We start from the raw sequence: 23,443 nt of genomic DNA on the forward strand, positions 1-23,443 counted from the left end.
GTGTGTGCGTGTGTGTGTGTGTGTGTGTGTGTGTGTGTGTGTGTGTGTGTGTGTGTGTGTGTGTGTGTGTGTGTGTGTGTGTGTGTGTGTGTGTGTGTGTGTGTGTGTGTGTGTGTGTGTCACTCACATGCTCAGCCCCGCCGCAGTGCTTTGTTCTTCACTTGCTGCACTGTCAGCAGCTTCTCTGTGGATGATACTTATGATGTGACAGACAAAAGGGACACAATAAGGAAGATGAATAGTTTGTTTGTGTATGTGTTTTCCCTTTGCTATACTTTTTTATATTCTTCTTACTATTTATCAGTACAATCATGTACAACTACTCTACTGTTTGCCATTTCACATTAATGACATAATATACATTAGTGGATGAATGCTCTGCTGAAGAATAGTTGTGGGCAACATTAAAACAAAATAAGATTTGTAAAGCTATCAGACACATCAGACAGCCAAAGCTTAGTCATCCAGTATTCCTGACTGACTGTACATCCCTCTTTCTATAATTGAGCAAAAAACAAGACATTTAAAAAAGACATTCAGCATTTTCTTTTCTCAGTTAAAGGTATAGCTGTTGTTATTCTGAGATACTTAAGCATATTTCCTGCAGTAGATGGTGGTCTGCACGCCACAAGTTTGGAGAAATAGACAGTTGCTTATAGCACTGAATAATATTACACTGGCTGCAGTTAAGTACATCATACAATCATAATTTAAACTATCTAAACTATCCTTTTAAAGTATTTGCTTTCTCAGTCACTGCCTTCCAACTTCATCCTGTCTTTCTTTGTCCATAAGGGGTTTCTGTTACTTCAACTCTGTGGCCATAGCCGCCAAGCAGCTCCAACACAAGCTCAGCGTCAGCAAGGTCCTCATCGTGGACTGGGTGAGTTGGCCTCTTGCTGGAGGCTTCACTGCTGTTGTTTATACTGTGAAATCAGAGATCCTATATTTCTCCCACAGTGAAATTATTCAACATTTAACGTATCATAGTGTTGGAGTTCAGTGCCTTGTTCAAGAGCACTTTGACAGTAAGTGGTCTTGAACCGGCAACCCTCCGGTTCCCTAGACAGGTCCCTTTGAACAAAGCTGCTGCTTCCCTAATTTGAATGTATCTTCTTTGGTATTGGTATGTGTAATATTCAAATGTGTTCCCTCTTTCTGTTTGCTAGGATGTTCACCATGGAAACGGCACCCAGGAAGTGTTTTACAATGACCCCAGCGTTCTCTACATCTCACTTCATCGCTACGACAATGGAAACTTCTTCCCTGGCAGTGGGTCACCAGTGGAGGTGGGTGTTGGCCAGGCCACGTTGTAGTCCTTCGTTACAGCTGAGATGGGAGATACATATATGTATTTTGATTAAACAATTGCCCTGCATGAATAAAATACAACATGTGTTTTATTTTGGGTTCAGGTTGGGTCTGGAGCAGGCCAGGGCTTCAATGTGAATGTGGCATTCACAGGAGGCCTGGACCCCCCCATGGGAGATGCTGATTACCTCGCTGCATTCAGGTACAGCCAACAGCTCTGTTCAAAACACTGTAACACAAGCTGACATTATAAGAGATAAGTTTAAGTTTTTACGAATTTAAAGGGTTCATTCACAAAAAATGCTTGATTCTGTTGGGCCTTGTATGTCGTCAGGATTTAAGCCCCAGTAAGCTGTGCATCAAAACAGCCGGGATGACGTATTGGCCACAAGTTTATTTAAACTCAGCAACATCGATCATTTCAATCAGGCGCAAAAAACAACAACTTACACTTCTGCCAAACTTTATGGCTGTGTTTGTCTTTCTGTCTCTGCATTTCTAAACGTTAGCCCAAAAGTTAACCCAATAAGTATTGAAGCAGATTATCTATGTTTGATGATTGTGAATTATAATGAGTTATAATGAGTGAGCGAGTAATCGCACAATTCCTCTGATTTCCTTCACACTGAGCCACAACAAACACGAGTCGATGATCAGAGGCTCAGCAACACAGCGCCTCTGACACACTTCCTGCGTAATTAATAATCCTCCTCATTTGGAGAGCATGTGTCTGGCGCTCCCTGTTTCCAATAACTTGCCGTAAACGGTCTCCAGGTCCCTTGTTTGACAGACTGCGGATCTTTACTTCCTGTTTGTGGGTTGGATAATTGTCATCAGGGTGTGTTTGGCTCCAATAAAGTTTCAGCAGTGTGGGCTCTTTGGTCGTCTGGTGCATGACCGCAAGGTTACTGGAAAAGTCGCAGACGTACAGAAATGGGTGTAAATGTGCGTATGCTCACAAGAAGGCATATGTTTACACAGTAGCATACTTGGGGACCAACACACACGTTCACACACATGCATAATGTGTGGGCCATGATCTTAAAGCCCACGTCATACTGTCCCGAAATTGACACCAGATGGACACACGATAAAGAAAATGTTCAAATTCGGCTCTGATTGTAACAACATCGGGCCATTCGTGATGGCATCTTAGGCCATCGTATGACCGCCAGTGGAGTTTCTCAGGCTCCAGCAGCAACTTCGTGAGCGGTGGCAAAATCTTTTGCATGCCAAAAAATTGCCGAAAGACCTTGCAAAGGTTCATTTTCAAATCGTGTCATCTTCGTCTTTACTTCGTGTGATCATCGGTGCCATCGGGCATTTTTCGCCTCACGAAGACAATACGAAGGAAACAAGAAGCTGCTTGATTGTCTTAGGAAGGCAACATGACTACGTGAAGCCCTCACAATGCCGTCGTGTAGCCATCGTATTATAGTACAATTTGTGTTCTGTGAAACTGAAAAGGATATTACATTGTTTTTGTTACTTTCGTTGCAGTTGTATGTCTTACATTTAATTTAGGTTAACTTCCTGTTTTATTTAGATGCTTTTATTTTGAAGGTGAGCTTACGCTGTTGACAGGAAGTGGTTGTTGCTATGGAAACAACATGACGGAGTGTGTGGTTCGGGTGCCATTGTGTGGCCTTCTGTAGGCATCGTACTTGCTTCGGCTGTTGCTTGGCTGTTGACCAAGTTCGGGGCCATCTTCGTGCGAAATTCACAATTCCATATGCGTGAGTCCATCAGGTGTTCCATTTCGGGACAGTGTGACGTGGGCTTAAAGGATGAAACCCATTACCCGAAGACACTGTACAGTTAAGTTCTTAAATGAGTTTTAATGTGAGCTCTAATTGCGTCGTCATGCCATATTGTGAATGTTTTGTGCTTTGAGTAAACCTGGCCGCCTTTAGCACGACACTATATCTCTCAGATGGATGCAGAAACAGAGAACATCGTGCACAGTTTGTCTCACTTAGCTGGGTTTCGCTCAACCAGCATTCCTTTTTTAGATGGTGAGAGGGAATTGCTAATTGGGGGGTTAATAATCTCGAATTATCCAACAGTGTCTGCTCTTTAGAAAGTAGGTTGACACGATTTTCAAGTCAGAAAGGTCTCAACCCCCTTTTCAATTACAACCGGCAATTAAGAAAACCCAAAATAATTTGCTTTCAATGTTTAAAGAGGAAATATCATGCTCATTTTCAGGTTGATATTTGTATTGTGTGTCTCTACTCTGAAATGTCTCCATGCTTTAATGTTCAAAAAGCTCTTTATACACAATACAAATATCAACCTGAAAATGAGCATGATATTTCCTCTTTAAANCCCCCCCAGGAATATCAAAAGAACGGCGTACCTTCCCATTCGCCAAGAAAGCTCCCTAATGATTCCATTTCAAATAATTTAAAAAACTAAAAAAGAAAAGCTTCAACATATTCACATAAAGATTTTTTGCAATTTTGTTCTGCTTTTCATCTTGTCCATTAAAGTGCCATATTGTTCAAGTTCAATTACGAAACTAAAAGTACAGTTTTGAGTCCGACCATTTTCATTTGTGAATAAAATATTTGTCAATAATAATTAGAAGCTGAGTAATCGGCTGCAGAGCAAGCTGCTGACGTATGTTATACTAAAACATCTCAGAAAAAGGTATATAAATGTTTGAGAAGTTTAAAATGACAAACATGTATCATGCTGTCATGCATAGGTATTTTCCTGTCAGCAACTGTGTGTTAAAATACCCATAATACCATAAGCCAGGAAAAGGTTTAGTTTGTCCCAATATACAGTTGCAGTATGCCAAAAATACCAGGATGTCATACTGCATCGAGTGACATGTATCATTCATCATTCTTTTCTGCTGTCCTGGCCCACAATCCTTTGCGCAGGGGTTATTTTTCATATTCACAGACACGGACAGATCCTCTCTAGCCATATCTCAGGTAAAGGCTACAGTCACTAGCCTTGTCTGTCTGCTGTTTGTTTCTCAGCAGGCTGCATACAGCTGGTTTATCTGGAGAAGTCTCCCTGCTACAGCTGGAAAAGTGAGAGCGAAGCAAACCAGTAAAGTCCGGGGCAATAAAACCAAAACAAGCGTTTAACAAACACTGAGTTGATGCTGTGTCAGATGTCATGGCCAAGTGGCCTACGTGTGCCACCGTTTGGGAATCAGTAATCTAACAGATACAGGGAAAGATTCACATGCAGTTAAGGTTCTGTACAATTAGCTCTTAACTCGCTAGTAAGTTACAGAGTGTCTCCTTTTAGATGCTATAGTGTATTAGGAGGTTTTCTGAATGAGCTGTTTGAGTGAAAATAAACAACTACATTTAACCTAAAACAATGAGCTGACAGAAGCTAAAACGCTATGGGACCTTCAGGGTTAGGTGAACCGAAAAAAACAAAAACAATACCTATACCTTAATCAGCACTGATGTCAGGATCACTCAATGTAAAAAACACTAGAAAAACTAACAATATATTATTTCCCTTTCAAAGAAATATCTGCACATGGTGGATATTTTGAAGTAAACCAAATCTACCAACAATTATTTTTATGGAAAACAACTAAATGTGTTTTCTCTATTATAAAATGACAAACAGATTTCTATCAGGTATTGTACCTAACATCCTGTAACTGATTTGTTTATATAGTGGACTGTCTTTATTTGTGCGTCTGTGTAATGCATGCCACAGTGTAAACCCATGAATTTGCAAGCATGTGTGTGTGCCATGTGTGTGTATACATAAGCTGCACATGTGATAACATTCTCCCATTTCTCTGGGTGGAAATATTTATGCTAAGTCCTCATTTGAGCATGCAGTTCAAACAGACGGGGTCCGGTGTTCTTTCCCTTTTTTCTGAATGAGTCAGCCTCCGGGGGGCCTTCCCAGACAAGACCAAGCATTGTGAGCGTGGCCCGCCCCCTCCCCTCTTCCCTGACCCAATACGTGTGTTTATATCAAGACCTGATATCCATTTTCCGTCACACAGTCCCGTTGCTAAGAGGTATTTATTTTTTAGCGAGAAAGGAAGAGTTTCGAGGGAGCTGTGATGTGTAAATAGTTGTGATCCGTCACAGGTGCCCCATTGCCTGTGGAGAGGACGCACGGTTTGATGACGGATACAGAAAATAAGATGAAAAGGAATCAATGAGTTTGGCTGCTCAGCTGTATTTATGGGCGCTAATTTCCACAAATACTCAAAGCTTTGCATGAGAGAAGGATTGTTACTTTGACTCAGGCTCTCTGGTGTAAATATTTCTAGTCATTCAACACTAGACTGATTGTGTTTATATTCGTTTGGTCATTGTGTGACTGCACGCCTGGTTTCGTCAGAGTTTGAGAAACTGTTACTCATATCTCAAACCTCAAACTATCACATTTGTTAGAGCTGCACTAAATAATATGCTTTATATTAATAATGGATCAAATGACGATGTCTGCATGAAAGATGTTGTTGTATATTGCTTTAAGCCACCTTTAGGATATTGTTGTCGTTTTCCGCACTTCAACTTGACTCTCATTGACCCTGTTTCCAGCCAGCTGTTTTCTGTGAAAGAGCTCTGATAAGCACATTACACACTACAAGTCTAACACCAAACAGCAGACACATGTAGTAGTGGGGAACATAGATGAGCATCTAGGAGATAAGAGATAAACGAAATAGAGCTAAAAGAAGAGTGAGGACTGGACTTAAAAACAACTTTTCCAATATGGCGGTTATATTATTGTAACTTATTTTGCTGTTCTGGGTTGCCTTGAAACAAATACATGTATGTTCAATTCAAGGATTCACATCAAAACGCATGTATCCTTGAGGACTACCATACATTTTCCTACATCGATTGTATTCATATTTATATCTTCATTGCTACGTGACGTCTCTTGGTACAAATGTTGATAACCCTTTGGAAGCAATGGGCAGCCCCAATGAAACAGAGTATTCAGCACCTTGGTCACTCAGGAGTCCTAATACCTATCACTGTTTGAGAGTCCCGGTCGAGAATGAATCCTATTTCATCTCAATTCTTTAAACATTACTTAACCATATGAAGCATGTGCAAGTTCAGAGAAGTTTACCTACTTTTTTTCCATATAAATGATCTCTCTCTCCTCCTGCTGCCTCTAATAAGCTGATTATAGGTTAACCCTATTTTTTTTAACCAACTACATTTTACCACAATCTGCAACCAGAGGTGGGAAGTAGTGGAGTACAAATACTTTGTTACTGTACTTAAGTACATCTTTCTGGTATCAGTACTTTACTCCACTACTTATTTTTCTGACTACTTTTTACTTTTACTTCTTACATTTTTAACACAAATACCTGTACTTTCTACTTCTTACATTTTCAAAACAGGCTTGTTACTTTAGTTTTAATCTGTGTTTGGTGGCTTGATCAATATTATTTGAGTCATTGCGTGCACACAACACAATTATTGAGTTGGGTTGTTCATTAATTGATCCCACAATTTTAAATAAAGTTCACCATATAACTCACTTCAATTCAGTTTTTTTTCTAAAGCATTACGGTAATAATTGTTGTGATGTTTCCAAGGAAGAGGTAGAGTCACCTTAGAATCTACAATGTAAACGTTTATTTCCCCACTTGTTTTCTTTGCTTGTGTTCTAAATGGTTGTTGTTCAGTGTTGAAACATTAGTTACCTAACAATTACATAATTACATAATTACAAATCAAAATAGAAGATCTTTATTGTTCTATTAATATAAAGTGAGCTCCAGTTACCAGCTACTCTATGAAACAGCTGGTAGTTATGGGAACTTTTTACTTAAGTACTTTTCGAAGCCCATATTTTTTTACTTTGACTTGAGTAAAGAAGTTTAGTCAGTACTTTTACTTTTACTAGAGTATTTTTAAACACTAGTATCTGTACTTCTACTTGAGTAAAGGATGTGTATGTGTGTACTTTTGCCCTCTCAGTTGTCTGCAACAGCCAATCATCAATCAATCTGTAGTCAGCTGTCATTTCAGACGCTAACGCTGCGGGCCTCCTGCACCCTAGATTTACCTCCATTCATCATATCCACTTCCCAGGTTGAGCTCATCAGAAGTTTGTCATCAATCAATCAACATCACCACCACATCAAGTTCAGAAAGGGTTCAGAATGTCATTATCATCTATTCACCAAAAATGTTCCCGAAACAAATACAAATGTGGTTGATTATGATGTGAAAAAATAGTATAAAAACCAATAAAGGTTAAGTGGAAGATGTACAAACGATGGTTGGGTCAAACACAGGAACTTCTCCCTAGAGAATCATAGTCCCATGTGAAAACAAAAGTCAATATTGAGTGACGTGTCCATGTTAGGAAAGTTACATAGCGTTCGTAATTTACATAATGGTTTGTTCCGTAACAACCATAAGTAACACAAAGTTATTTTAGCCTAGAAAATTGGTAGCAGACATTTAATGGGCTGATAACATTTAAAACGGATAAGCACTCAATATCTTTTACAATGGGATAGGACTAAAACTCCAGTGTGTTATTGGAAAATCTAGGTTCTGTGTGGAGGCTTGGATTGCACAAGGGTATAGACGAAGATAATGAAGAAAAAGCAAACACTGGATTACTGGAACCTCAAATGGGGCACATTCTGACATGGGGCTGTACCTCTAAATATTATATATATTATATATATATATATGTTTTAGTTCGTTAAACAAAAACATACACATAAGTGGAATGATAAATGGAAGTGTATCTTCTTAATTTCGATTTGCGCCATCTTCAAGTTCACTAGAAGACACTTCCAGTTCTGAACAAAATCCTTTTTACTCGGAGGGAAGCATTTTGCCTCTGAATCGCAAAACGGTAACAATAGCCCATTTCATTTTAGATGTGTGGCTGTTAGCCATGCTTGAGTCTCAACCAGGAGTTTTAAGAGCAAAGTCCACGTTGGACCTGGACCGAGGCTTGTTCTGGATGTAGCTCAGTGGAGCAGGCCTCCCACTGATCCACGCAACTCATTATTTCCCTAATGCTGGGATTAGACCTCAGTGCTGCTGCAGAGCTGACAGTGTGCCAGCTCTTTTCTCCCTCCAGGTCTATCATGAAAAACAACAGCCAGTTCACTGGCAGCAAAATAAAACACACCGTCTTTGTTGTTTCATGAAGAAGGTGTGACATTTCTAGCTGACTTTTCCAATTATTTCTTGGAACACCAATAAGGATGCTTTGCCTTATGATGATGTCTGATTGGAGGCCATAGTTAGTGTGATGGTATTGTAAGAAGGGGTACTATAGTATTTCTGTATTTACCTTTGCTAATTTAGGCTATTCCTATTAAATCTTTAATGATGACAGATCTACCTTCTTCTCAGAACTTCAGAACCACAATATCAACCATCAAATAATTATTTCCCACATATTTTACCATTACAACATGTAGATGAAATGTTACGTGTTAAAGAATCACCACGTTTCACTATTTATAAAGGCAGAACGAAGTGATATGACTGTCAACCCAGAAACAAAAACATTTGTGGAGATCCTTTTTTTTTCTCTTTTTCTCTGAACTATACTTGATGATGGTGCTGAGTTGTGGAGGCAGGGGGGACGGAGAGCCAGGCAGCGAGATGGGGGATGGTAGCGTCTTGCCTTGGAGGAAATCTGGAACCTATAAACTTGGGCAACTTCTCTGACAAGAAGCGAGCGTCACCAGGGTTAGATTTGGTTGGCTGCACGACGCACCTTTGTCTCCGCCTCGTCTCTTTGATCCGACCAATCGCTTATGGCTCATTCTTCCTGTTGTCTTCAGCTCAGCTGTCCAAGAAAAGTTCTCCGGACCAATCGGTGACTCAGATGGGAGGGAAGCTGAACGTTTCATGGTTCCCTCCCTTTAAAAAGTCAGATTCAGGTTGCTGTTGTCTCACATGCAGCCACAGGAGCGGGACATGAGAACGGTTGGATTTGCCGATGCAGTGTACTCTGACAGAAGCTGAAAAGATACCATTGGCACGTCTCCACATCTGTAGATGAAGAGGCAATGTGGAAATCCAAAGCCGAGTGCTGATTACCTACCCATTTCGAATTGGCATGTTCGGCAAAGCTGATCACTTTTGGAAAAGAAGAACAACACATCAGAAGGCCGGAGAAACGTAACAGGGGGAGTTCCCTGAAGACAAACAGACAGGAGGAAAACAGTGAGGGAAGAAGGGGGGGAGTGGAGAAAGATATAGTGAAGGCAAGAGAGAAGCACTGGAGCTATTCAGAAAAGTGAAGGGTTGAGAGTCCCAAGAGAAGACAGAAAATCATGCGAGAGGAGGAGCAGTCCAATGATGACCACCCCGAGGGAGGGGTGGTTTCCAGCGAGGAAAACATAGGAAGACCACCTTCTAACGCCTGCCCTGTTGTCGTAGCAACACCTGGGGTCACCGGGCGTAAACGGCAGACAGGCTCAAATGCGGATGATCAACTTACAACTCCGACTACATCTGCACACGATGGCAAGGTCAAGCCAGGGGAGGACATCCAGACCTTCACCCTAACCAGACCGAAAAGACCCAAGAGGAGTCCTCAAGATCGGTCACCTTCCTCGGCACCGTCCCTTTCTCCTGGCCTGAGTCCCGGAAGTCTGGAGGACCCTCACGGGCAGCGGGTGATCGCCAACATCCGAGAGAGACAGCGTACGCAATCTCTGAACGACGCCTTCACATCGTTGCGTAAAATAATCCCAACACTCCCCTCTGACAAACTGAGCAAGATCCAGACCCTTAAGTTGGCGTCGCGCTACATCGACTTTCTGTACAAGGTTCTGGAGAATGACGAGATGGACACCAAGATGGCTGGATGTAACTACCTGGCCCACGAGAGACTGAGCTACGCCTTCTCGGTCTGGAGGATGGAGGGGGCCTGGTCATCCATGTCTGCTGGCCACTAGCCCCTTTTAAGGGTTATCTTTTGACTGTTGCCGTAAAATGTATGATGAATTCCACTTGACAAGGAAATACTCTAACTTGACGCAAAGGGGCGGAGGAGTGTCAGCTCACCTGTGGACTATTTATCACATCAACTTCTTCGGTTTGCCTCAATGATGTCAGAAAGACTTATTTACATTGACATTTGCAGTAGGAAGAAGCTGATTTTAAAGCCACTATTGTTGACAAGCTACATGCCAGATGGATTGTTGTATTTCTGTATGTTGTCTGCCTAAAGCAGCAATTACTGCTTGAGTATGCCAATAGTATAATTCAAGAGAAGTAGAACAGGGACATTGTGCCCAGCGTATGATTCCAAGCTTTTTTAAAGATTCTTTTTTACAGCGTTTGTGCTTTGTTTACATGAATCCCAAAGGAGGACATGACAGGTGACAGATAGTAACATTCAATCTCCTGACTTTCTCGGGTTCTGTAATTTGACCTCATGTGTCATGTCCGTAGATTTTATCATCATAACTTCCACCTTTAGCATCGTTTTTATCATCATCTTCATAGGTATGCATACTTGGAGCCACATTTGAACTTTATTCCAGCCTGGGACTAGCAGGTTCTGTGTTATATAAAGAACCACTATGCAGAGGAGGGATTAGAAGAGAAGAAGAACTGGAAAGATCAAATTGGATGTTCCAACAGAGATTGGACCTTTGACTTTTCCAAGCCTTAAACTCCTACTTTTCCAAAACATATCATGATTCCCTGACCACCTCTGAACCCAAGCGCTGGTGGAAAAAACAGCCGTGGGCAGGGCAGCCGTCGTCCCGATTTAAGTTTCTTCTCTCCGTACCCAAACCAAGCCCCTTTGTTTCTAGTAGTGCCAAAAAAAACTCTCCTCTTGAAATTCTTTCCTCTCATTCTGGCCCAAATGTGCCTGCGTTGCACGAAACAGTGATGCAGCTTGCGAGCTGACGAGGAGGCGTAATGAAAACAAACGGTCTCGAAAAGCCATGAATCATGCGTGTCACCATCAAAGAGGAGCCCGATGTGGCTCCCTGCTGGGCTCCCATAAACCACTGGAAGTGATGGAGGAGGTGAGAGCTGATTTATACACACACAAATGTGCACAACTATAGGTGTAGCCCTATGCACGCACCCATAAAGAAACACACACATTCTAAATGTCTGGGTTTGAAAAAAAACATCCAAATTCATTCGAATGAACATCACCTACAGAGTTTAGCTTTCAATTTCTATGAAAGGAGCAAACTCCAAAGAGATGACATGTTGTTTGTTTCGATACAAATCCATGACAAACCACTTCTTCGCTCATTGCCAATATGCATTAAGCCCTGCAACCTATCATTAGCATGTCCCAGGGAGGTAGCTAATGTTTCCAGCTCCTGTGAACACTAATGAAGACTTGTGCCTCAAAGTAAGCACAGTGTGGTCTCAGAGGAACAGCATCCGCTGAAATGTTAGAGGACACTTAACATTTCAAAATAATTTAAGTTTTGGGCCAAAAGAGAAAAGCAGCCCCTGTGCATTTTATGTACAAAACAGCAGTTGGATAATAACTGACAGCTACTTTTTTTCTTTTTTTACCACTGATACGAAAATTTGCAACATTAATGACCTGAATTGCATTTGCCAACACCCCATATATGTCAATACTGAACCCCAGTTTAATGCGCATGCATAACCTTGTATTATTATATTTCAATCAAGAAGTATTCTGAATTAGTGTATTAATTCTAGCTTGTTATGAATACAAAAATGCTGTTATTTTTCATAGATGACACTACTTAAGACAATGTGCTTTTTCTTCCTGGTGGTATACTTGGAAATATGAAATTAAATCTCTTTGATTGTCATTGCCCCATTGATGTCTTGTTTTTTTGAAACAAGGATCAATTTAAAAAAACCGTCTAAAAACTCATCAGCAGTCTGTCTTTTTTGTCTTTCCAGCTGCTGAATAAAGTGACTGTGATCTTCTCTGGTGTTCATGCTACCATCAAGGTTCAATCATTTGGACTTTGATACAATGGAATATTTTTAGTTATCTCACTTAGGGAGAAAAGGAGTGTATAAGAATATCAAAAGGCATCCGGATCAGGATGCAGACAGATATGGGGCAAGAGGACATTTCTGGACAAACTAAACCATCAAAGAGCTTTAGCTGGACAATAGCTGGACATTTTTTATTGTTTAAATGTTGTGATTATCACTATTTTCCCTGTATATAATAAAAGGAAACTTATATATTAGCTGTCACTGTATAAGAGAATTCACCTGCAGTTGAAGCAAGACTATAATCTCTGACAGAATGTATGTTCATCTCTTGTTCACCAGTTTACAACCAAAGCAAGGCTTTGTTTTTAAGGAGCAGTTACTTGAAGAATATACAGTGTGTGGAGTGACACTGATACAGCATGACTGGATATCACATGCAGAACAAAATGGATGTAGTAATGCAACATGAATAATTTGTCTGAAAAATAAAACTGTCTTCAAACCTTTTCACAAGTTTCTTGTTGTTTTGCTCAAAGTGGATGATGAACGGTGCAAAGATTTATACTAGCGCCACACCCTCTTTGTCTCCTGTCTCTCTTGTTAAACTGCCTCTTGTTTTCCCTTCCTTCCTCCTTCCCCCGGTCTTTTTTTTAATGAGGTCTGTGTGCCTTTGCCTGGTCAGTCAGGAACAGTTAATTCCTCCAAAAAGAACAAGTTAATGTGCAATTAAAGGCTCCAGGAATATTTATAGCCTGTTTGGGCCCAAATTCATAGTTTTTAGCTTGATCTTTGGAGTTATGCTACACTGGCCTGCAGCCAGCTTTACTGTTGAACTTGAGTATCCTTTAGCAGGAGTTAGATCATTAAAGCTTTCACAGTGTTAACCCACAGGAACAGTTACATTGTGGCATAACAGCCGTTATCAGAGTTGGTATTGTAAACTGCCAGCCAGATTTTATTATACAAATTATAAAAGAATTACTTGTAATTGTCTTGCGGTATAGCTGTGTTCTTTAATCAACACTGTGGAAATGTTAGACACATTAGTAGGCTACCTAAATGAGTGACTAAGATTGAGTCTCACAGATTTTAATATGCTTGGGTTTCACTTAAATATAGTATAGATTTGATCAATAAAATGGCTTGAATTTGGTTTATATTACATTTGATGTCACTTGACATTGATTTCAACCGTTGCTCATCTTCTTCCCAAAAATGCAGCATGCTTTGGTCGAAGTTTGCCGTAATGTGCATTATTTTCAGTAAATGAGCAAAACAATAATGTTGTAACAGTGCAATTCAGTTTTAGTTTCTGCCTCTTTGTCAGTGGACAAGTTATCTGCTCGTTAATACATATTAAAAGTTCACAGACCCGAGAATTGTGCTTAATCTGTGGATCCAGGTTTCTAGCAGCTGACTGCTCACAGACTTCACAGCTGGGATCAATGCTACACTAACGTCAGAGGGAATGGATAGGAAATAGGTTAAGACATTGAAAATAAACACACTAGCTATGACTGAAAAGGCGTCGTTTGAACACATAGCTTGTCATTCCTACCATTCACACAATTTAATAAATGTGATATAGATACCCACAATATACATTAACCCGGTTACAATATTCATAAGCACTAAGATAGCTAGCTAATGCTATAGCAGATGGTGTAACCAGACTTTCAAGCCCAATATTAAATCTGAGTGTGGTCATAATAAGCTAAAGCTAGCATTAGCTTTAATGCTAGCTTTAGCTAATTATGACCACTTACTTAGCATAGAGTATTATCTGCTTGCTAACTGCACAATTAGAATTTACTGAGCAAATTATAGCTCGCCGCTAAAGACAAGATGGAGGATGTCATTAAAACTGAACTCATATTGCTAGTTAGCCTATTCATGTTGTCTAACATTTTTAAAATAACAGTAAAAGCTTACTCAATTTCAACACTCTTTTGGTAAAGAATATTTCCTCCACAAACTATACACTTGGAAGAAGAATCCTACACTGGTGATTTTCTTAAAATGTGCTTTAAATATATTTGAATAACACCCAGTAATATTCTCTTTTACTCAATTTCAATATGTGTTAAAAATAAACAAATATAATATATTATTTATCCTATTCTTCTAGTTAATATGATGAAGTTTAGACAAAGAAGACAAAAATAAGCTTAAATACTGGAAATTATGTTGTTTTAATCAAGAGGAAAAGACAAAAATAATAGTAGAAAATAGAATCTTTCTATACATACACTTGGTAGGAAATGTGCAGTAAAAATACAGGTAAATAGTAACTACTAGCATGAAATAAAGATTTCAAGGTCACATTTATAGATACACAGAGTTACTGTAAGTCCAGTTAGTCAAGAGACACCAATACACATCCTGCTGAATGCATCAAGGCACATGTGTGACATGTGTATTTTGGTCATGGAGTTTCTATTTACAGTGAGAAGGTACACATTTTATCAGTATTAAAGGGAATTAAGAGTTGAGGCACTAATGGCCTCTCCTTAAGGCAAAAAACAGGTGCTGGGGATATGATACAGGAGGTCATTTACAGTATTTGACAGACAAACACACACTCAACATTCACTTCATAGACACAACATGCACCTGCTGCTGGATAATAGAGACACAGCATTTAGTTTCAATGCCGTCATTTGCTGATAAGAATACTATGTACACACAAACAAAAAATGACACCTATTACAGAATCCTTTACCTGCAATATTTCTCAATGGGACTTCTGCAAAGGAGAAACGTTTTAGCTCTTCTGTCATTTTGCTTCCTATAAACGCTTTGAGGCCTTCTGTTGGGCAGATGATGCCCAGGGTCCGACTAAAGCAACGCTTACAGTTTCCTACCAGGATGCTAACCGACACTTCCTGCGACCATTCACATTAACTTGCTGTGCTAATCTCAAGCTATTTTATCTATTTACAAAAGCTTCTTTTACATGCCGTTTTTATTTCCTATAAGATAAAAAAAACTGATTGTGCTGCTTTAAATCCAATCATGGATGTTAAAACCATGCTAACAGTCAAGTATTAATTTCCTTACAGAGGTTTAGTGTGTATATTCACTTTTAGAAAATAAGATATGGAATTATTATGGAATTTGATGTTGTTTTTTGGCCACATTATGTCAAATGTAATCATTTTGACTCAGTTTTCTGCAGCTTTAATCTAACCAATGCAAGTATTGGTCATCAAAAGCCTAACCTGGTCAAAGGAAGAGTGCATGAAAAATGGATTCAAACAAAAACCTCCAAACTAAGAAACACGATCTTGTTATTTTTACTTTTGGAATGCAGAGCCCTTACATGCCCCTACAGCTGGGCAGTCAGAACAATTCTTCAATGAGCAACGTGACCTGCGTGTGGACGAGGGGCCGACTTGTTTAGCATGGCACTGTCTAGCTTGATTGTAACGTGACAGGAAGAGCTGCTACAGTTGCAAACAAAACACAATGTTTCCTTAATTAGACTGTGAGAGAGCCTGGATCTCCATAGCTGTTTTTTGAAGAATATAAAGAAAACATTCATTATCAAAACAGACGGTATACAAAAGTCTGCATACAAGATATTCTTCTAAATCCAAAGGTTGTCTTTGAAAAGTCCAGCAGAATCCAAACTGTTCCCTTGTGTTGCGTGCTGTCTTAAGGCAGTTTTCTTTGGGTGATATCCTTTAAGTGCATTAATATTATTGCAACTATAGAACAATACGAATGGTCCTCAGTGGTGCCACGGTGGAATGAACGCTCCTTTAGTCTCAAATATAAACAATAATATACAGTCTTGAATACTAGTGGTACATTGAAAGGTCATCGTCGATTTGTACACGTGTGTACAAGACACTGAACAGCAGTGGAAAAATAATCCTGCTCGAAAAATATTGCCTACTTTTTGGATTAACTTCATAGGAAATACAGTCTACAGTATCAGGATGATACGTGTCCTCACTTAAGACATCTCAGATATAGAGCGAATAAAATGTCATCCAAATCCTCCTTTTTAATTATCTACAGAGGAGATGTTGTTTTTTATCCCAGGGTTTTGGAATTTCTCTTACGGTTCACATTATGGAATGAACAGTGCAATAAAAGGACATTTTCCTTTTTTTTATTTCTACAAAACCACAGTTTGTGTCTTCATTTTCTTCTAGTGGTTAAACTGCATGCAATGAAATCATTCAAACAGACAATCTCCATCTCCTATTTTCCATATTCTTTCCTTCTTGTTGATATTTGAGCATCCATCAGGTGTATCTTCACGTGAAGAGAAAGGAATTCATGATCCAAAGTATTTTCCTTCTGAAATCTGCTGGTCCTTATGTTAAGGCATAGTTAAGGCTGCTGGTACATAGTGCTTCAGGAGGATTCAGAGCTGGACATCTGAATTCTGTCAGTTCCTTTAAGGTTCCTGGACCTCTGAACACACACACCATCCATTGTCAGTAAGAGGACATCAAAAGTAATAAGACATTGTCTTGTATTGCTCTTTGGTGAGGTTTCAGAAGGTAGTGGTTGCCAGCTTGGACGTGCTCCCACTGCCGGCCTGTTGGGTTTCAACATTGTGTGTCTGTTGGTGTGTGAATAAGGCAGGTGGGTGGGGCTCAGTGGCATTACAAACGCTCCCCATTCATGGTTGTGTCACAGCGCAGGAGATCCAAGGCTACAGGTGGGCACCCAAATCCTGACAGTGAGGCGATTGGTCTGATCTTTTTACATGGAGTCACTGTCATGCTCCATCGGCTCGTCAGGGAGGCTGGAGGGTGGAAACAGAGAGTGAGGGAAATGCTTGGAATGCCAACATGAAGCGACAAAGTGGGATACTTGTCTTTGATTGATTCTTTAACCATATTTTTGTTACACCTAATCCTGCTCTAATGTGAAAAGAGGTACTAACAAATCAGAAGACAGTTGGGTGGGACAAGGAAAAATCATTTGTAAAAAATGGAAAACCTATGACTGTGTGTGTGCTGTACCTCTTGTTGGACAGCACTCCCACAGAGAGTGAGGCCAGAGCATTGACCGCATCAGTTTCCTCACAGTCTCTCCTCTCTGCAGCAAGGTAGGACAGACCCACTGATCCACTGTAGGCCTTCACACTCTGCCAGTACTGACCTGCAACAACCACAGAGAAACAGGTTACTCTTGTTGTAATGCAAACAGGACTAGATCATGTTTTTAATATCAGCATCACGTAGGTAGGAGGAAGAAAATAAACATGAAACTCAGGGGAATTCACAAGAATTTTCACAAATAAAAGAGTGATTAATTACTTTGTATCTGAATGACGGTCTGCAGGGAGCGCACTGCGTTAGCATTGGGCTTCTGGAGGAGGACTTCTTCTGACAGTGGGTCCTACAATACAGAGAGGCAGTATTGAAGATAATCTTTTATTCTGGATCATGTTTGAAAGTGGTTAAAAGCTTGTATACTGACTTAGGAGGTATGTTAATAAAAGTGATATTATATTGTAATCAGGACCAACTTTAAATGTATAGAAAAACAGCAAGGTACCATTTATTAAAACTGATAATAAGCTGTCAGTAAAATACATATACTTGAGTTAATAAGCAACTGAAAGGATTACTCCTGCGATATGGAATAAATTCAATTAGTCTTGGATCAATCCCTGTTTTTGTCCAGCTGTCCTTGCCTAAAACTTTTGAAAACCATATTATCTTCAATTGCAAATACCACTAACCCTGGAAAGGTTAGTAAAACATGTCAATCTAAAGCAAACATTTAAATAGAACTCCATTACCCAGCATGCCTTACCTGTATGTCCAGGAGTGCACTGACACAGGCCTCAGATGCGTCACAGATGGCTGTGAGGTCGTGACCTCCCTCGAGGGACAAAACCAGACGACCCCCAGCCAGAGACATCAGCTGACATGTCAGGAAGCCGAAACCTGGCAAACACACACACACACACACACACACACACACACACACACACACACACACACACACACACACACACACACACACACACACACACACACACACACACACACACACACACACACACACACACACACACACACACACACACACACACACACACAAATTATAAACCATGCAAAAGCAGAGCAGAAAATGTTTGGCAGGTCAACTGCATCATGAGAACACTTACTTAAGACTGACCAAAATGAGTCTCGCTATAATTTCCGATACTCTAAGAAAACAAATATCTATTTTTATCTTGTGGATCCTCCCACAGCTAAAATGCCAACAACTAATGACTGTAATTATGGTTCCATCAGTGATGCAGCCAGTTAAGGTAAAAGCCTTGCACTCTGCTTGACAGGAGCTGTAATAATCTATTAATATCTCTAAATAGTGAACCACAACAGCTTAAAGTTCTTGTTGCTGAAATCGAGATGGAGGTAAAGTCTGCAGGATAGGCGGTGGTGGAGAGCCGTGCTTACATTTGGCGGAGACCTTGTATCCTCCCAGAGGAGCGGGGTTTCCCTCAGCGGCATCAAACCCAGCCGACACCAGAACAACGTCCGGAGAGAACTCCTGGGCGATGGGCATCACTACGGACCTGAAGGGGAACACACAAACACAAATATAGGCCACTGAAAAACGTTGTTGTTGCTGCACTTCTTTAATGCAGTAATATCTGTTAAACTGCATGTGTGTGATCTCCATGCTGTAACTACATACAGTATAACATATAACACAAGATGTCAGACACACATGGAAAAACAAAATCTGTGTGTATTGTAGTTTTCTTTATTCTTCATTATGAGACTTATTGTAGAGCTCAACTCAAAGAATAGTTGTAAAGGAAACTGGCATTTTTGCTTGGCGTGATATAAAAAGCAATAGCAGAATACCTTAGTAAAACTATGCAGTGACGGGATAACAAATTCCAAAACAAGTCAATGTCTTAAATATAGTCTCTAAGATTCGAAAAAAGAAATGTAAGCTTCTTAGCTTCTGTGCTGGTATGATTCAACGACTGCTGTGGAGTGGCAACAACAACATGTATTGTATCTACCTAAATAAAGCTGTTAAAGTGTACACTTTGCGGTTTTAAGAATATTTCCAACAATTGACCTTGCCATCAGACAGCCTGCTGGGTAAGTAAAGCTGTTATCTACGTTCTAGCATCCTTGCTCAGCTAGTTTATTTGTGTTATGTTGTGACTTTGGTTAGTTTGGCATCCAAAAAGTCACACAATAACAGAAACAAACAAACCCATTGAGGCAGCGGTAAACCAGAAACTCTCATGTTGGTTTTTTATGCCAGCAGCATAGATAGCAGGATGAGTTGCCTGTCTGACGGCAGTGAAAATATTTTAAATATAGCCTTAACTAAAACTTTTATATGGTGGGCCTTTCTTTCAGGCTGCAAACATTTTTTTCTGCAGCCCTCATCCACAGCTTGTTGTAATCTACTGTGGGAAACATACGTACTATGGATAAATACCTCATACAACCCAACTTCAAAACATCCAAACTGTCCCTTTACAAGAGTCAAATCTGGACCTAACTGAAGAACATGATATAATATTAATACAATGAGCTGTAAATCTTAGTTGATTTATAAATCACTGATTGATAAACTTTAACTTGGTTTCATTTAATCAGTTTGCTTGTGAAGACTGTCCATAATATTTAGTGAAATATTGCCAAATCCAACTGTGCATTTCTAAACTTCTTCTTCCTTCTTAAGATGACAAATTCATGGTCAAATCAAAAAAAGTTTGGCTGATGTTTGACTCAGCAGCCGACAAAGGTCTATTGTTTCTGTGTTGGAAAAGCTGTGCAGGCCTTAAGTTACACAAGTCAGCTCTTATACAGTGCTGTTGCTACTCAGTGTTGTTTGTGGACTTCAAACAGAAGACTTCCTTAATGCTATTGTTGTTAGGAAGAGAGCGGCGGAGGGAGGCTTGACTCTGCAGCGCGATGCTGTCGGCAGAGATCAAAGTGGGAGTGTGTGAGTCTGTTTCCCATTAGAGGCTTGTCACTCTCCTCACGTCATTGACAACACAGAGAAAAGAGGAAAAAACTGTCCATCTGGGATCCATTTAACTTCATTATTCTGCCTGGGGACTTTGGAGACCTCCCTCCCTCCCTACCCCCTTACACACACACACACGCACGCACGCACGCGCGCGCGCGCACGCACTCACACACACACACACACACACACACACACACACACACACACACACACACACACACACACACACACACACACACACACACCCCCTGACTGCATGCAGATGGACAACATGAGCTCATGGACATAAATGAGGAAACAGAGATAAAACACACAAACACATTCCAGCATGAGCATACACACGCAGATACACAGTGATGTATACAACACATGGATTCATTTTCACACATGCAAGAAAAAAATCTTGTGTCGTCCTGTTGGCGGTGTATTAAGTTTTGATTCATAAAGTCATTACAATCCATAAAAAACGTTATCGTAGCCCTGTGCATATGAAGCAGAGCACACACACACTCCACTCATCCTTGCACACACACCTAACCGCAGAAAACCCACCTCCCCTGTAGACCCATTAAAGCTGCCACGCTCCCCCCACGGAGAGCAACTACAGACAAACTAATGGAAAGACGGAGGGGGGCATGGGAGAGGAGGGAACGCTTATTAAAGATCAATCAAGGGAGGAGAGGCAGAGGGAGGATGTGTGTGGTGGTGAGGGTCGGGGTGATGGAAAAATAAGGAGTGGGGGGGGCGGGGCAGGGTGAGAGTGAAGGATAAGGTGAAAACGCAAAAAAGTTCCCCTCTGAAGTCGGAGCACTCAAAAACGTATAAAATGTGATCCATTCAATGGCTTTTACTTCGAGAGACTGTTGTGCATTTGCAAACTTTATTAATTACAAAGGGGAGGCCTAAGTGTTTGGTGGGAGGTAAGGGGGCCGTTTGGATTTTGACTGCATGAAAGGGAAAATGCTCTTTTTGAAGGGTTAAGGCAAAGTGGCTTCACAATATGACCTAACAAGAGATTATGTCAGCTCTGTGCTGACTTCTGAACAAGAACTTGCTTTAAAACATGTGTTTTTCATATGTCTCAAACTAAACTGTTTATTTGTTTTACTTAATGAATATCAAATTGCTACATTAATGTAATTGATGTCCCTGTTTGCTTAGGTCTTCCTATTATTATGATCACGTACTTACTTGCTAATAATGGACGGTACTTATATACACCAAGCAGTTGTGTCAAGCATTATTGCGTCATTTATATTTTATTTTACAGTTTTTTTTTTTTTTTTTGACTAACTTGAATTTAAGTCTTTTTAAAAATGTTTATGTTTTAAAAAGTAAGTTGAAGTTTAGCATAAGTAAATGTTAGAGTTTGCCTTTGCATGTTAACATTATTGCAGTTGATACGACTTTTCATATAGATTAACTCCATTTACTACACTGATTTTACGTCTTATTTCTTACTGATGTAAAGCACTTTGAATTGCAATCCCCTGTATGAAAGGTGCTATACAAATAAAGTTATTATTATTATTATTATTATTATTACTATGCTTGATATAATTTATCAAACCAACGCATTTATAATTAAACAGTGGACTGGAGTTTATGCTGAAATGAACCTCTTATGTTCCTATAATACATTTTTAATCTGCCTTCAGCAGCAAATGTAATGACCATGTAATCACAATATGCTGTTCAGTTCCACCTTAGTTGCACCCTCTAATCAACAAATATTATTGTTTTGATAAAAAAAAATCCAATAAAGGTATACAGTAATATGACCCAGAACTGCTGAGGTGTCTAGTTGTTTCTATATATATATATATACATATATATATATATATATATATGTATATAGCATTTTAATTTCAGCTCGGGATTCCCCTGGTATCTGTGATCTCAACTTTCGCATCACATTTTAAAACTGGGTTTTATTTTCTATATCTGTGCAGAGAACTATGAAAAAGTGTTGTGGTAAACTCTCACCATCTGGGGCTCAAGGCAGATTCAAACAAAGAGAGAATAACTTAGAACTAATATTAGATCCAGATCTTGCCATGCATTTGGCATTAAAAATGATACTTTGAATCACTTCTGTGGTTTTCCATTGCACTAGAGGAGGCCCATCCCGCTCAACTCTCCCCAGATCTGATTACTTAGGAGACTGTTTTTTATTGTATTTTGTCATGATATGAAACAGAAACCTACAAAACATATCCTCTAGGAGAAACACAGAAACTCTACACCGTCCAAAACTAAAGGAAGGTCTCTCACCATGACAAGAAAACACTGATTCCAGCATTAACTAGCTCTAAAACTCTCCAGTTCACTTCTGATGTTAAGGCACAAACAGGAAGGAAGAGATTTTAATCTGAATTTGTGGATATAAAACTATCCATCTAAAAAGATTATATCTAGTCCAACTTGTGTTTTTCATCCAGTTGGCACTAAAAGTGACATTATATACATATAACCTTTTGGGGATTTGGTCTTTACCAGCCAGATCAATATTAGTCCTTCTCTTTTATAAGATCCAACAAGAATGCAAACCCTTTTCTCCAGCTTTACAGAGAACATTTTTAGTGTTGGCATAAAATTGCACGACACTGCCATGGAGGTGACTTGTTTCCCCCTCAAAAACACTGGGTGCATCCCCCCCCCCTGCTTAGAATTATTATCACTGGAATGTCTAGCACGGAAAAGTCAGAGGTCAGGCTCACGCTGCAAAAGAACAGGCCTGAGAGGGAATCAGTGCTTTTGCTCAAGAACACTTAAGAAAGAAGGTCCGCTTCTGACTTTTTTCATATCTAAAACCCTTCAAATTAGCAGTTGTATATCTGAATGAATCTCACACTGGGTGGTAGTGATCATGTGAATTATAGGTGTCATTCACGTTCGGGACGCTGGAGAAATGTTGTCTCCCCTTTTTGAAATTGCCGAACTTGGCCAAAATACATTGCAAAAGTATATATGTGAAAAAAAAATCCTAAAAGTATAAAAAAAACGTTATACATTTGAGAAAGAGTTATTTGCACAAGAGAACATGTTTGAGAACGGTCCCAAAATTGACACCAGATGGACACACGAATATGGAATTAGAATTTCGCACGAAGATGGCCCCGAACTTGGTCAACAGCCAAGCAACAGCCGAAGCAAGTACGATGCCTACAGAAGGCCACACGATGGCACCCGAACCACACACTCTGTCATGTTGTTTCCATAGCAACAACAAC

The 23,443-nt window shown here is 39.9% G+C and overlaps 3 protein-coding genes across 3 annotated transcripts in view; 2 read left to right on the top strand and 1 right to left on the bottom strand.

Moving 5' to 3' along the window:
- The window catches only part of LOC104952240 (histone deacetylase 7-like), a 21,815-nt gene extending 19,561 nt beyond the window's left edge, over positions 1–2,254 (top strand). The window contains exons 18-21 of the mRNA XM_010779028.1: positions 796–883; positions 1,170–1,289; positions 1,416–1,513; positions 2,149–2,254. Coding sequence (XP_010777330.1) covers positions 796–883; positions 1,170–1,289; positions 1,416–1,513; positions 2,149–2,254 — 412 coding nt within the window. The remainder of the gene's footprint in view (positions 1–795; positions 884–1,169; positions 1,290–1,415; positions 1,514–2,148) is intronic.
- Positions 2,255–9,069: 6,815 nt separating this feature from the next.
- LOC104952237 (twist-related protein 2-like) lies at positions 9,070–12,734 on the top strand. The gene is made up of 2 exons (XM_010779024.1): positions 9,070–11,308; positions 12,183–12,734. Exon 1 carries the CDS (start codon positions 9,596–9,598, stop codon positions 10,220–10,222), a length of 627 nt encoding a protein of 208 aa, XP_010777326.1. The 5' UTR covers positions 9,070–9,595; the 3' UTR covers positions 10,223–11,308; positions 12,183–12,734.
- A 1,672-nt stretch (positions 12,735–14,406) lies between these two features.
- On the bottom strand, positions 14,407–18,784 carry LOC104952238 (histone deacetylase 4-like). The gene is made up of 5 exons (XM_010779025.1): positions 18,665–18,784; positions 18,012–18,145; positions 17,510–17,591; positions 17,213–17,351; positions 14,407–16,992 (listed from the first exon to the last, which is right to left on the bottom strand). The coding sequence occupies exons 1-5, from the start codon at positions 18,771–18,773 to the stop codon at positions 16,950–16,952; spliced, it is 507 nt and encodes a 168-aa protein (XP_010777327.1). The 5' UTR covers positions 18,774–18,784; the 3' UTR covers positions 14,407–16,949.
- Positions 18,785–23,443: the final 4,659 nt, after the last annotated feature.

The sequence above is a fragment of the Notothenia coriiceps genome, unplaced genomic scaffold, assembly GCF_000735185.1.
Source record: "Notothenia coriiceps isolate Sejong01 unplaced genomic scaffold, NC01 NC01_scaffold00019761, whole genome shotgun sequence".
NCBI lineage: Eukaryota > Metazoa > Chordata > Actinopteri > Perciformes > Nototheniidae > Notothenia > Notothenia coriiceps.